The sequence below is a fragment of the Anser brachyrhynchus genome (assembly GCF_964034855.1).
Source record: "Anser brachyrhynchus genome assembly, chromosome: 6".
NCBI lineage: Eukaryota > Metazoa > Chordata > Aves > Anseriformes > Anatidae > Anser > Anser brachyrhynchus.
In genome coordinates, this window is record NC_137700.1 from 25,330,380 (window position 1) to 25,346,376 (window position 15,997).

The following is a 15,997-nucleotide window of genomic DNA, read 5'->3' on the forward strand; positions in this document are numbered from 1 at the left end:
ACGGACTGTTTAGAAGAATGGTTAGTCAGGTGATAATATGGTAAAAATCATAATTCTGTCAGTCAGTGTACAGCCACTGATTGACAGTTTTTCCTGGTGCTATTTAAAAGCGGTGAAGCAAGACCTCTGAGAGCCTCCAGCGTCACTTTAAAAATCCTGGGTTTAACATGGTAAATACTATTCTAGATGGCCTTGACATAGGATTTGAGAAGGCCAAGTTCACTTTGAAAGATTTTCTTGAATGAGTATCTTAAGAACAGGGTTAAGTCTCCTAGAGGCATCCATGCATTTGTGTGTTTGCTTTTATCTGTAGTTAGCTATTAAACACTTAGCATCATTATCAAAGCAACATCCTCCAGTCCAACAGGAAGAGATACCAACTGATGAGTTATTTCTGTGTTGGAGGAAATCATACCATGTAGAACAGCACCTGTGTTCACAGTTATGCTAGACAAGAGGATCTTAGCCAGGCAGATCTAAAATCTTCATTCCTAGAGACTGGCATGAATGACAGTGTGGACAGTGGCCTGTTTGGTGATCTCTGATATGGGAAGTGTAATATACCAACGGCAATAAGACAAGGTGGTAGAGAGTCTACAAGTCCTGTTTCTCCAGGGTTTCATGCACTTTTAGATTATGCAAGAGGTGGACATGATTCAGCCAGACTCACCAGTGTATTTGATAGTACCATCTTTTTTCTTTGCCATTATGGAGGAGAATCACAGCTGATGATGTAAAATCTCTTGAGGATAAGATGCTGTCTAGAGCATTGTGATCATGTTTATGTGATAGGGAAAATATCAAGCACAAAGTGCCAGTGACTTGTCCTGTCACTATGCAGCAAGCTAAGTAAATTCTTCTGCTCCTGGCAGATAACCTGCCAATCAGGTATTGAACAGAGAATGGAACATGACCCAGACAGGCTCCATACTCTAATGGCAGCATGCTGTTGATTTAGGTGCAAATCCACTCCCTTCTTGGATGTGTGCCATGTACTAAGATCCTCAATTGGAGACAGAGTCCGCAAAACCAAGCTGGGTGCAGAACTGGATGTGTGGCAGCCCTGCTCTGTCTTTAAGAAGTGTTGCAGTCACCATGGCATTTTCCTCAATACATATGTCCACATTCCAGTTAGTTAAGATACCAAGGCTCATAGTGTCATGCATAAGAAGAATCCTCTGCTACTGGGATCATTACAGCGGCCTTGCTGTGTAATCTGCTGAACTGACCATGAAGAAAAATGCAGGTTTCCTCTCTGCTTTTGTTTACATCCTTTAATACTTCCTACTGGAGCTGCTTTAGTAGGGCACCTGCTTGTCTTGAGGCCATGGGGAGGCACACAATGGTGAAGAAGTTTCAGGGCTACAAGTCTTTCTTAAAAGAAAATAGGAGACACTCATGTTTCTCCCTCAAGCATTGTTCAATGTACGAAGCTCATCCTGTGCCAGCAAGACTTTCTTCCCGTAATGCATGCATGCAGCACACTATATTGCCAGTGGTAGCTTTGGACATTATGGCAACCCAGTAGGAATTTTCACTAACACATGAGTTGGATACAGGGATGGCCAGAGTGTTTAGGCAGAAGGGACTGCACTCAAAGACAGACTACTGCTAGCTAAGCAAGAACACATTCTCAGGGGCACAAAGGCTGGAGTTTGTCCTCTGCTCATCAGATAACTGGAATTTTTGATTAAGCAGATTTGTGACCGTACAGAACATCACTCTGGAGTACAGACATACTAACTGTAAGCCATAATCAGCACCTTATAGGGTCTTCAAAGACATGTCTGAAAGCAGAGGATTCTGTCAATGTCACAACTAAACCTGGAATGAGAATCCTGGAAATTGGAATCCTCTAAAGAGGGCATCCACACTACTGGTGTTAACAGGTACTGCTCATCCTTCAGGGCCCAGTGGATCAAGGGGACAGAGTGACAGTGGATATGTAAATACGCTCACATGCAAGCAAAACCATTTTATCTTGTTACCTCTGCATTTACCTCAACCTGGAGAATGTTCAGTCTGCATGGAGCTTCCTGGTCTGCCCTATCCCATCTCTTTATAGTCAGAGGTCTGGTGTCTGATTTGTGTCTTTACAGTGAGGCTCAAGAATAGGTTTAAATACACTGCAGGGACACTCCTATTTGGATCTGGTTTTGTAGAACTGCTAGCTTAGCCATGGCTTGTTTTACGCAAAGGTACAATTGATATGGTGAGATCCACTCACCACATACAAACCAGTATGCTGTTGGAAGTTCTGGGAGTCTGTATGATCAGGGCATAGAAAATTCCAAAGAAAAATAATACAGCGTTTTTCTGCTCATTGTCTTTTCTTGACAGGATTGCAAGATGGCCACAAGAGGGTGATGTGTCAGTAGAGAAAACTTACCCAAGATAAAGCAGTTAAGGGAAAGTAAGAACCAGTATTGTTGTGTTGAAATAGTTGGTTTTCTGCATGTAGAAAATACAGTGATATTTTAAAGTTACAAAGATGAACTCTTTGAACTCTGGAGCCTCAGGAATTCTGAAGATGGAAGTCTGTCTAGCCATGGATTTCACTTAGTGTTTTCAGGTAAGAGAGCTAAGAAATAGCAAACTCTTTCACAAACTTTTGAGTATCATATCTCCAGGAAGCAGAGATGGGAAGAGGAGCTTGTCCCACAAAGTGAATTTTTACTGAGAGGGAATTTTAGAGAATGGGTACTTGAGTGTTTGTGTGACAGTGGCACCCCAATTACGCCAAGAGCTAGCAGCTGCATTCTCAGTTCTGTCTCTTAGTGACCATTCCCTTCTCCGCCTGAGGGCCCTCTCTGTGACTGGTAGAATCCAAATCATGGCAAGGTTGGCAGGTCCTTGAAAAGCAGCACCACAGAAGAGGCATGGCGAAGTGTGTGTGGACAGCATATTACTAGTGAATTGTATAGTCCAAAAGCCAAGGCACAGCTTGGTTGCTGCTCAAACATTTTTCCTAGAAAGTCCATTAGACATCTCAGAGGAGGCACGAGGGATATTAAAACATCATCTCTTCTCTTCTGTGGCATTTCCTGGTGGAAAAGATAATAAGAAAGTAGCATGTGCTCGAAGGGAAGGACATGGAAGATCACAGAGGAAAGAGGGGGCTGACAGATGAGAGTCAAGGGGCAAAGTATCTTGTCAAAGTGGTTTGTGCAGCTGCTTTGAAGCTGAAGCAGTTCTTGACAAGTCTGTAGTTCTTGACAGGACTGTAACTGCAAACCAGGGACTAATAGCCTAGCAAACACAGCTCTTTAAGCAGGAACAGAAGCATTCAGTTCCAGAGAAGGATTTTTTCCCCAGCACCCTTGAGGCAGTTCTACTCAGCTGCTCCAGCAGGTTCTTCAGAAGTTGGACTTAACAGTTGGACTTGATGATCTTAGAGGTTGTTTCCAACCTAAATGATTCTATGATTCTGAGTCTGATCCAACTTTCTGAATAATATTTTGTGGAGATGTCCAGAGTATTCAGGATGGGGTCTTAAATCATTAGTGGAAACTGCAATGCGTTCAACAGCTGAAAAAATAGCTCTTCTAGAATGGAGTATACTTTTTTACGTGGAACTCTGTGTTCAATAGAAATGTTAAAAGATATCCAGTGGGGTGCTAATCACAAATGTATATTGGCCTGAAGCTAAATGTATAATTATTATATAATAGTATGTTGTTGTATGTGAGTGTTACATCTGAGAAAAAACATACAAGCAAAAGTAATAAGCAGAAGACAAGCATGATATTTGTTTGTTAATGCAAGGTTTGTTAATGATTAGTATTTGTCCCTGCTTTCTGATATTAAAGTAGAACAAAGTTGAACCTTGACAGGGGTCAACAAAAATTCTAAATTAAAGCAGTTCATCCAGGTCTGTCAGCAGCCAGTGATTTTATCTAAACAGTTATGTTTAACCTGGAAGAAATGAGATCTATTGATTATCTTTTCACTGTTGTTTTTACGGTAGGCTACCTAAAGTGAGACTTTCAGGATGCAGCATCAGCCCTCCTTTGATCCCACATCCCTGCTTCACATTGCAACAGAACCGCTGGGAGCCACAACCAGTTCCTTGCTAGTTTTCATTGTCTACCTCCTTGTCTCTTCAGCATTGGAGAAGATGTCAGAAACAGGGAAGCTACTTCCTGGGCCATTTCCTTTGCCCTTCATAGGAAACATGTTGCAGCTAAAGAATAGCTTGCCTGAGTCTGTGGAAGAGGTAAAGGGTATTTGCTTGCAGGGCTTGATAGCTTTTACAAGAGCACTTTCATTTCTATGTAGTGTGACTTGCTCATGTTCTTGTAATTAAATGGGTGTAATTTAAAAGCTGTGTTCTTTTTTGGTAAATTGTTTCAGCTCAGTAAGAAGGACGGTCTCATGTTTACAATATATTTTTGGGCACAGTATGTGCAGTGGTGTTATATGGACCTGATGTTGTGAAAGAGGCTCTGATTGACTAAGAGTTCAGTGGAAGAGGACCTATTCCACTCTCCTAGAAGTTCTCCAGAGGAACATGTACTTTCCTGAGAGATTCTTGCTGGGTAGAGGAGGAGGATGTAACTGCAAAATCAGAAGAGGGAAGAGCTGATGTTTCATTTAGTACATTTAGAACAGACCTTTGGCTCACTGGCATTAAATGGTCCCATTCTCTTGCTATTGTAGATGGTGTCTGTTGCATTTTGTAATGTCTGGGTTACTACCTGGAAAACAGATGGCTGTGTTGTCATTCTCACTCAGCTTTCCACCATAGGAGCTGGGTAGGTCATCTCTATGGGACAAGTATTTCCTGAAACAGTCAGAACTATTTCAGTAAGTCAGCCTCAGTGCTCCTCTATCTCTAATTTCTGCTCCGTATCATGGTGGAGTCTCTGGGAGCTAAAGCTGTTTTCTTGCTGATTTGCACGGGCTGTCTGCTCATCTATTCAGCATGGACGAAGATATCTGGAACAGGGAAGTTGCCCCTTGGGCCATTTGCTTTGCTTATTTTAGTCATGGAACAGCTGAAGGGGAAGTACAAAGTGCTTTCTTTTTTTTCTTTTTTCTTTTTTTCCTGCCAAGAAGTCTTCTAACAGTTGGTCCTGGTTGTATATGGTTATAAACTAGATGATATTTTCATGTATCTTTTTTTCATTTGTATTTCTGTGATTCTGTAATATTTTTTGCTATGGACTTTGTAATGCCATGCTAACAACTCATGGAAATGCCGGTTCTACATTTGTACATCTATGTTTGGCATCTCACGTAAACTCCTTTTACCTCTTTCTGCCTAATGGTTGTAAAATTGCTTTAGTGATCTTTACATAGTTCATAAAAGTAATGGGAAGATGCAAGCTGCCATTCAGCTAGTAAATGACGTCATGGGGATCCCAGTATTATTTTATTTGTCTTCTTTTGCACAATGGTCAGTGCTGTAATCACAGTTCTGGTTCTGATAGGTCTAATAAGGCCAGTTGAGCCTTCTACCACATTGTTACTGAAATTGTAAGTTTTATAGGTCGTTGTAGCTCAGTCTTCAAGCTGTAATGTATTTCATATAAATGAGTGAAATAAAAGTCAAATATGTATAAATCTTGGAAAACATTTGATAGTCTAAGCTTTGTGTAGAAAGGTTTTCCACTAAAACATGTCCTTCTAGGATTTTAAGAAAGCAATTCAGTGCATTACTTCTTCTTTATTTTGCAGTATAAATTCTAATTTTACAGATCTTCATTATAATCACACAAGAGAGGACCCATGTGCCCAGCCATCAGATGAACTCCATCCCCATCATATGAGAGGATTTGTACTGGGGCAAGATTACAGTAGATGTTCATCTTCTAACAGAAGAAAATCATTCCATATTGCTTTATGCTTACTTTTACAAGTAGATCACAAACTGAAAACACAGAGGAGAAAAGTACCTCAAGCAGGGTCTGTGAAAAGCCTGTAGTGCAAGCATCTGTTCCTGCTGTGCTGAGAGGAGCAGGTGATAGGGACAGCAGCAGCTGGGCTCTCACAGCACTAGTCCACACAGCCTAACACATCAGGATGTCAGGAACCAGATAGGAACCTGAGCTAGGCAGAGGAGACCCTCCTATCGTTCAGCATAGGGAGCTGTTGTTGCTATGCGATTACCTACTCTGCCTCTGTTTAGAGCTGGCTGTGGTGGTTATCAAAACACCACACTTTTTTTTTTTAAAGCATAACACTTATCTCCATAAAGAATATAACAATGATCTCGGTCACATCAAGCTGGGAAATGACTTTGATTCAAGCAGAGTTTTCATGAATTTGGGAGCTGCCAACTGTCTTCATTGTCTAACGGGGAACAAAACCGACCTGATAAGGTCGGGGCATATTTGCCAGACTGGTGATTAATGGGGAAGTATCAATGTCCTTCCGATCCAAAACAGGTTTCAAAGTAAAGTTCTGCAGAATGGATGTTAGAAATATGAATATCTCCATCCGGGCCAGACCTTCGCCTGCACAGATGCGTTTTCCTGCAAAGAACAAATAATAAAAAAGGAGGTGATGGTAGAGTAATTTTTCTGGTAACTTATTTTACCCCCTGTTCCTTGAAAGTTCAGACATCTCAGAATAGATGGGCAGCACTGCAGCATTTTGGGGAAGTGAATTGAATTAAACTAGGGGTTCAGTATCCAAAATAATGTGAGAGTGCTTAGTGGGGAAAGGCAGTTTGAAGGCTTCGGTTTTTCATGTTCTGCTTCTGTTTGATGGTAAGTCTGGAGAGAGAGAACTGGCATGGCTGTGAGTCTCACCTCGTTCATCCTTTTGTGTAGAATGCATCAGATGGTCTTTTGTAACTACTAAGAAAGGAAGCCAACTGAAACTCTAGTACAGGGGTTAGGGCTGCCCAGAAGTGACTCTTCTATTCTACATCAGTGTACAGACAGTGGTGACAGAGCCCCTGAAATGTTCGGAGGTTCTAGCAAAGCACAGCCTAGGATCTGAAGTAGAAAGAGCTCTTACCTGCAGAAAATGGCATGAAGTAGTCACTCCTTTTAAAGGTACCGTTTGCATTCAGGAAGTGTCCTGGGTCAAATTTTTCAGGATTTGGAAATTCCTTGCTGTCTTTTAGGATGGGAGACAGCATAGGGAATATCATAGTGTCCTGGATTAGCAAAGAGAGAAGAAAATTCAAGTGGGGACATGCCAAAGCACAGCAGTATTGAGCAGTTCCCACAGCTGAACAGCATGGCACTGCTTTGGTTTAACTGTGTTAACTGTTAAAACTTTGGTTTTAACTTTAACAGTACATATAACTGTCAGTCAGAAGTAGCAAAATTAAAATTTCATGAGAAAGGCTGGTAGAACTCCTCATGAGCCATAAGTGGGGTTCTTGGGTGAGATTTAAAAGGTTTAGGGAAATAGGATTTTTTTCTGAGGAAAGAACTTTCAGAAGAGTTGACTGAGATCAACAGTACTCATTCATGTATAGGAGTTAACTGGCTACATTCTTCCAGAGAAGCAGTTCATTCAATAACAATTATTTTTATAATAAGTAACAATCAGGAGGACTATTTCACAAAGGGAAATAAAAACTTAGAGCACTGGAAGTCTTAATGCGTAATAACACCTCAAGAGGACCATTTGCATCCTCTAGAATGTTGAAAAATAAATTCTCTTGTCAACTGTATCAGCTTTGAAATCATTTGTTATAGAAAGAGAACCCAGTGGCAAAGTTTTTATGAGGTCAATATCCTGATAAACCTGAAGCCTGGAACAGGAAGCTCCAGCTCTCATTTATTTAATTCCCCTGTACTTTTGGCCTGGGTAAGCTCTGTGATCATCACACACACTGGCTGCAAAGCAGCAATTCAAAACTTAGCAGACCTCCGGTCGATCCCAGAGCTCCAGATACCTAAGTTTGCACATGCACATGTGATACGAAAATCCTGATGATAAAGAAAATTGGTCAAATGAATCTCTATTTAATCCACATATGCTATAATAAGGTTAAAAGCACTCTTTGCTTAAGCGAAAGAGCACAGCTGGAAAGGCATTGTTACTGATAATCGATTCATGATCCTTTACTCCCCTACCTCTTTAAAAGATAACAGAACATATTTTATCTGAGTCAGCGAAGTTTGACCAGTTTAAAATGAGCATTTAATAAATAAAAATATCTGCTGTAAGTATGGTAAAGATGTTCTGTAATGAATTTTAATAGTAAGGTTGGTTCGAGTATTTAACATTGCTTTCAAATAAATTAGAACTTTGTTTACGTTTATGTGAAAAATAGAAAGCTCCATCTCCTTCTTCACACAGAAGATGGAAAGGCTTTTTTCAAATACAATGGAGGGGGCTAAACTCAATAACTTTCAGGATACTCTCCCACACTAAATTATTCTGATTCTATATATTATTTCAGCGTGTTTGAAAATAAGCAAAGTAAAAGATAATGAATAGAACTCGTCATTGTTTTCAAGAGATTATGACCTTTCTCAGAAACAGTGGAACAGACCTTGGGGATAAAATAGTCTCTGAACTTGGTGTCTTTGGTCACAGCATGTGGGACATTAAGTGGAAGGAAATCAATGAATCTCTGGACTTCATGAATCACAGCATCTGTGTAGGGCATCTGGCTCCGGTCTGCCATGCAGGGACCTCGGTCTCGGCCAATCACACGGTCAATCTCCTGGTGAATTTTCTCTGTTAGGAAATAAATAAGTAAATGTTGAATGGTTAAGTCTCGTCTGTTTGCCTAAACCTCTCCCCAGAGCTGCAGCAAAACTTTCAGAGCCCCAGGAGTATATGAACAGACTCAGTACTAATGCCTCTCTCCTATGAATAGAACTAAGACTGGTAGACATCTTCATGCTGCAAATACGTTTCTTTGCTCAGGGGACCATTGCCACCTGTGGCAGTGACAGGAATTGTACAAATTGAACCCATGTCCTATTAAAAATTTTTCAGGTATTTATTCCCTTTCTTTTACCTTCAACCTCTGGGTATTTTTGGAGTATCAGAAGTCCGTATCTCAGGGCAATGCTGGTTGTCCCTGTTCCTGCAAGGAACAAGTCAAGCGTGGTTCTGGTCAAGGTATCAACGGTGAATTCTGAGTGACCGTTCCCTTTCTCCTGAAGGAAGATTTAGCAGAATTCTTTGAATGAGAAAGCTGAGAAGCTTGTTTACAAAGGAAAGTCTTGTTCCTGTAATGTGTGTTTTTAGGTACATCTAATTTTCTTTTGAAAATAAGATGATCTCCAGAACACCAGCAATTATGGTATTTCTACTGAATGATGTGAACATTTTTGATATGGGAGGAGTGTCATTCAAAATAACATCAGTCAGGTTTGTCACCAGCTCTCCTAGCTTTGTCTAGTGCTGTATGCCAATGTTAGTTCTGTGTTTAAAGATCTTTAAAAAGAAAATGGAGAGGGTAGAATGAAGGTGAGCATAGAACAAAGGTGCCAATGAAAGTGTATTCCCCTCTGTGTTTGCAAAAGCCCAGTGCCCTGCTACAACTGCGAGAAGACACAGGGATTCAAACAGTGGTATTCTTAGTATCCAAAACCTTCTCACTCTGACATCCAGAATCCTCTCACTCTCACATTACCTGTTCCATTTTGTTGATGAAAGCATCAATAAAATCTCGAGGACAACTGGGATCCAGAGATTCCTGGTGTGCTGTTACTATTTCAGAAATAAATCGATTTACATCTTCAACATTTTTTATGAGTGTCTTATGGGGCCCAGGTAAAATATCCATGACATTTGGGATGAAATTGTATATCTGTAAAAATAAAATGATGCAAAAGCACATTTTGCTCAATGTAGATACAATAATTTTTTTCCCTAACTGTTACTACGAAAATTAGTAATCAAACTGTTTTGGAACAGTAGGTCTGTATTATTCAAGTGGATTTTAATGCCTTTTAGATTATGATTTCAAGGATAGAATTCACTCAAGCTACTTTTGCAATGATACCCTTCTCTGGACAAACAATCTGGAGTCCATAAATCATAACAAACAAACAAACACAAAAAAAAACCACACATCAGGACTTGATCATTTAATTGACTTTTTGGCCTTCAAAATTTTCTCCATATTTAGGAAAATTTACCCCAATGAAAAATGAATAATGTGAATAAATATTCATTAAAATCATAATAATTAACACATTTACTACTGAAATGAAACTGCACATACCTGTGTCTGTATACTGTTCTGGAGCCTGTTATTTTCTTCCATCAACTCAATTAAAGTTAGAAATTTCTTGTCCTCATAATCAAACCGATCCCCAAAGACAATAGAGCAGATGATGTTGGAAACAGCATGGACTAAGAAACTGCTAGGGTCAAAAGGTTTCTCTGCAACAAAAATAAAATGGTTCCTTGCTTTCAGTATTTTGGTCATTATTCCCTCCTCCGACACTATGGGGAAGTTTTGCATCTACTATGAGTCTTTGAGATCAGAGTTGTATAGTTCTTCGAGAAGCTGGTGGAGAGCTAATCCAATTTATTTTTCTCTGCTTTAAATGATCCAATTTTCCTGTTTGAGTGGTTTAAATACCTCTTTTGTCCTGTTCTCACCAGAACACTGGTCTGAGTGGCTTGGTTCCTCTTCAGCTGACGCATGTCTCTCTGCATTATAGACTATTAGAAACAGCCTGAATAATCCCTCCAAAATCTAAGGAAAATTTTAAGGACTTTGCATTAGCCATGTCTTTAGGTTATTGCACCCTGTTTACAAACCCTATTAGCGTAACCTCAGTTGTCTAGCCCTCTCCTAGGGGTTCAGATACCCATGATCAAAAGCGGAGTTTTGATAGCATAGCTGCATAAACTTCTAAGAGAATTACCTAAGTGTGAGGAAAAAGTGGTATTAGACCCACGAAAGACAGGAAAGGTAAAACTGCAGACAGTGGTGCATATCAAGGATGGAAAAGGAGAAGCATCAAGATGAAAAGGTATAAAATCTTAAAGGAAAAAAAGGCGACAGAAAATGTCAACTCAGCAGCACTGAGGAGCAGCCTATTCTAAGGAGCACTGCAGCCAACATTTCTCTGCCTGCCTGATGACTCCCTGGCCAGCAAAGGCCCATCCGGTGTCCCATTAGAAGCGGTGAGCATAGTAACCCTAAACCTAGTAGGTTAGTAGTCCTAGCTATTTATTGTTAGCTTTAAGAATAAATATGCTTTATACTTTTCATTTGCGTATATCTTGCTTGTGAAACCTTTTAGTATATAGTAAAAGATGCCATAACAAAGTGACCCAGAGATGGAGGGTCACTATTTCCTAGAGGCTCATAGGAAACAGTGATGCATTGTCATCCATTTAGGTCCATCTGCTTTTCCTCCCTTGCAGATTATCACTCATGAAGGCTGATTGTGGAAAGGAAGCCTGTGGTCCAGGGTGGTACCACTCTCAGGGGAGGTACTTAAAATAAGTAGTCTTAATTTACATACTACTAGAAAATGCATTTGTAGGTTGAAATAGCAGAAATAGGAGCAGTGTGCCCACTTCCTGGGTCACAGGTTTGGTGAAGCAGCCCCACACCCCTCACTGTCCCATTGTGGATTCACAGTGTCCCAGCAGGCACAAAGTCTATGTCCTACCACGTGTGTTCCTGAGCCTCTCCACCAGAAAACCAGCTTCCTCCTGGATTCGCGCCTCGATACTCTTCTTCCCCATCCCAAAGTCACGCAGAGTGGTGAGGGCAAATCGTCGGAGCTGCTTCCAGGTCTCCCCATTGCTGGTTACAATGCCTGACACAGGAAGGAAAAACAGAAGAAACGGATTTTTTCCTCCCTGAATACGTGTTACGTGGTAAATTCTCAACATACAAATATGCCTCTCTGTGGAGTTGTACCACAATCACTGTATGCCCCCAAACCCAACTTTCCTTCAATTCCGGAGATGACAAATGTGATCAATATGATCACAGCACTTTGAGTAAAACTGAAGTTTATTCACAGAATAAGAGAAACTACATCAGGATGTAAATAAGAAGGCACCACTGGTACTAACCTGAACTTGGCCACCAGCACGTGGCCTTTGCACTGAGGTAACTGACCAGATGTTCAGCTGTGCACTTTCACACATCGTGTGATCACTTAAAATACCATGGAACATAAGTACCCTGGAATAACCATTTACGTGGCTAAATGCCATACTGGGAACTGTCCTAGCGAATGGGCCCAGGGCCTAATCCTGAGTGTGACCCTTACTAGGACAGCCGATATTAGCTTGTTGCTATTATGCGCTGGGATTTCCTCGTGCTGTCTCCTGAGCTGTAGGTATCTTGCCAGTATTTTCAGAAACAGGAGAAAGACAGTAAGATCTTAGAGGCGCATTTCATGAACAAGATTTTAGCCAGAATTTGAAGAGTGGTGGAAATAGATAGGAACTGACCAAAGCCAACCTGGGATCTTAAACAGTTCTCCAGGGGTTCAGTTTACTCAAAGGTCCAAGCAGTGAGTTGGGCTTTTAATCTTTTACTACTAATTTTTATGTATGAAAGTAGTAAATGAAATCCACCACTGCCCTCTCAGCCGTGTTCCTGAAGCACTGACTGCCTGAGCTTTGCATGCTAACATTGCCAGGGACATACCCGTGCCTTCGAAGAGTTTTTTAAGCAACGGCAGATTGCCTCTTCCGCTGAAGTTATCTGCCTGATCGATCAGGGCTTCTTTCACAGCTTCGTAGCCATACAACACCACAATCTTTTGGGGACCTAAATATATTGTGAAGACAGGACCATACTTCTTGCTGAGCTGTAGGAAGAAGGAACACAAAGACCACATCTGGATGTTAATCATGTTAAAAAAAAAAAAAAAAAAAAAAAGATTGTAGCTAAGATGTCTGAAGGGCAATTTTCTAGCATCACTGTGGCATGACATTTCACCTGTGGAATACACCTAGAGGAAAGAGGAATTGTGTGAGAAATAGGGGATCTGAATAGGAATGGTTACGTGTCAGGTCCACATCAGAGAAAAGGAAATTAATCTTCACGAGGCTGACAAACAGTCTGAAACACCTTTCTACTGTATGTGGTAGATAGTAACTGTTTGCACGAGCTCAAAAAACAATTATACACACTTGATAAAGCAAGTCCCTAAAGGGTTTTTGAGCATAAAATGCTACAGTTGTCTCTAAAATCCACAGATCTCTGGAAATTGGATGAGTACACCAGTGAAGAGTCACTGCATCCTTGTGCTTATCATATACTCTTTCCCAGGCATCTGGTTTTAGCTACAGCTGCAGAAAGATTCTTGGGCCACTTGCTTTGAACTGGAACACCTCTTCTGAAGTTCACTTTTTAAGAACAAGCTCACCTTCTAAGAACAATCTAGTCCCAGTATTTTGGGGAAACCAAATAACCTAGGGCTCTGAAACAATGCAGGATGCTTGTGTTTCTCAACACTCACAAGCAGCAAGGCAAAAAGAAGCTCATATGGATATGGGTGCTTCTGCTGATGGACATGGTGATGCTAGCCATTGCCACATTTTTCTCTGAAAAGTGAACACTCAGAAGTGACTTGGTTAACACTAACCTTTCATATGAAAGTTTTTTTTTGTTTGTTTGTTTTCTTTTTATCCCTGGAAACACTTGCAGATTCCACAATACTGTGACAGACAAGAGGTCTGATATGCACCAATACATTGAGCAGCTTAACTGCACCCCAGCTGGAGGCGCAGCGTCACTCACGCTGTAGAAGTGGGAGTGTGCTTTGGTTCAACAGATCCTCATCTCACTCAATGCTAAGGGTGTGTGAGATTAGAGTTGGGATAAATATTGACTTAAGCATATTTAATCCACAAGGGTTTCTTCTTAACTGTGCCAGGCCCTCACACCTTTGAGCTCTCCAGAGACATGTTTTGAGGAACTGTGCTGCTTGTATAATGTTGCCACATAGGGTAAAGATAAAAGAAAGCTGAGTTAAAGAAACAGTAGCAGATTGCTGACAATGACCCTGAAAAGTCTCCCGTTGCATAACCTAGTGACCTGGTCACCTGTGTTACTGCTTGACCTCCCCAGTATTCATATTTGCCAAAACACTACAGGACCACCATTTCCTACTACTGTTAAAACTTGTCGATCGCTGGGGCTGGACGTGAAGCCTGGAGGTTCTCAACTGCCTGACCTCCCACAAAGATTGGGATTTGCCCCAGAGAGTCTTTACCCTGTGGATAAGAGCCCTGCTCAAAGTGTCTGGAAACCCAATGATGACTCGGCCCCTTCCCATCCATCTACCACCATCCCCTCACAGTCCCCTAAGGAACAGTTACTACAGCCAAACTGCCTTCACTAAACCCCTCCCAGGCATTGCAACACACCGGTTTTGTTTGACAGATGCATGACATTAGCCAGGGGAGGGAATGGACAGCACGATTCACCTCCAAACTCCTTTGCTTCAGCCCCTTCACTCACTACTTCCCCTCCTAGGAGATTATACCTACAAGCCAGGGAGCAGAGGCAACAAAATGGAGCAGGGTCTTCCCTCAAACAACGCCAGACCCTGCTGCCAGGGTGGTGAGGAGAAGGACACAAAAAGAATGTGGTGAATAGTGCAATAACATCAGAGCACTGATAGAAAATCTATTGCAAAATGCAGTACAACCATGAGGCCAGCACAGGACTCATCATTGGTACGACTACTATAATACACAGTATAAGACATCAGAATCATGCATTTCTGGGAAACCTTTTCTGTTCAAGTTTGATGTTTGGTCAATGCAGCATTGACACTGTCTAGTGTATTAAGCTGAGACTATCTAGACTGCACTTCGTGCTATAGGCAATGGAGACAACACAGGAAAGGAGACAGCCTTTTACCTCCTTCAAGCTTTCAGGCAAGTTCCACGGGTTCAGCTGGAACATGTTTCCAATGACAGGGAGGGCCATAGGACCTGGAGGCTCCTTCTCTGTTCGTGATATGCTTCTCCATGCTGCAAAGAGAAGAAGGCATGAGATGCAGGCCAGCAAGATGATAGTAGTCAGTCCCAGGAGCTCCATGGTGGTCTAACAAAGAGATGTCAAGTTTCATAAGCGGCTGAGCTTGGACATCCAAATCCATCCTTAGTTATATGCTGTAGTACAAAAGCACACAGATGAAATTAGCCAATAGCACCTCACTATTCCTGCTGAGATAGGAGATTACTTATTAATCTGTCCAAGATAAGAATGAACAAACTAGTGATGAACTCTCTGTTTGTATACTTGGACTTTTTACGTCTACAGCTTGTGTCCCCTTAGGTAATCATTCATGTAGGACTAAAGAAATCATGGTCTAATGCTGCCAAGCAAACTCAAATGCAGAAATACTAGAGTCTAGCTGCTATGGGTATGCTTAAACTCTTGCTGCTGCCCTTAAGCATAGAGCAATTCCTGCCAGTCACTGCAGTATCACTCCAGTATGTGTCCACAGTGGAGGGAACTGTGATTGAAAAAAAAAAAGGACATCCCTAGTTCTTCAATATTTCACCTCCATTTCTGGAATGAAAAAATGAAATTGTACTCAGGTCACACATGCAGATTTTTGAGGAGTAAAATCAGTTTGTCCTAATCTGTTTTAACCAGACAAGCCACACTGTCTACAACATTTGCATGGCCACTGAGGAGTTTACAAGTTTTTTACAAACCAAAGAGTCCTTCAGCAACCTGCTGTGTTCTTCATTTAATGATGTTTCTAGAAACTAGCTGAAAATCCATAGAAGATGTGAAGAGCCATGAAAGGTAAAGGCTTCCTGATCAGGGAGTGACATAGTGATTGTCTCTATTAATAGTTAATACAATAGTTATATAATATTTTATCACTTTATTATTTTATAATAATTGTTATATAATAATATTTTTTTATTATTTAACACACTATAAAAGCTTACATAAAATATTATGTCCCACTCCTCCTCCCCACAGGAATCCCAAACCCTATAAACAAGATGGGAAATGTGTATGTTTTCTGTCAGAGAAGTGGAATGAAACAGTGAATCAGCTACCTGGTAGCAAAGAGCAATACCAAAGAGCTAATCCCAGGACTCTGTTGTCAGATCT

General features: G+C 41.0%; 1 protein-coding gene and 1 long non-coding RNA gene across 2 annotated transcripts; one reads left to right on the plus strand and one right to left on the minus strand.

Annotated features, from left to right (window-relative positions):
- The first annotated feature begins 2,340 nt into the window (after positions 1-2,340).
- On the plus strand, positions 2,341-4,664 carry LOC308196925. Its single transcript, XR_013952503.1, has 2 exons — positions 2,341-2,572; positions 3,968-4,664. It is a non-coding gene; the product is annotated as an uncharacterized lncRNA (long non-coding RNA).
- Positions 4,665-5,652: 988 nt separating this feature from the next.
- Positions 5,653-15,011, minus strand: LOC308196922 (cytochrome P450 2H1-like). Its single transcript, XM_080596677.1, has 9 exons — positions 14,780-15,011; positions 12,554-12,716; positions 11,559-11,708; positions 10,151-10,311; positions 9,557-9,733; positions 8,936-9,077; positions 8,462-8,649; positions 6,967-7,108; positions 5,653-6,476 (listed from the first exon to the last, which is right to left on the minus strand). Exons 1-9 carry the CDS (start codon positions 14,957-14,959, stop codon positions 6,295-6,297), a joined length of 1,485 nt encoding a protein of 494 aa, XP_080452803.1. The 5' UTR covers positions 14,960-15,011; the 3' UTR covers positions 5,653-6,294.
- Between the last annotated feature and the right edge of the window lie 986 nt (positions 15,012-15,997).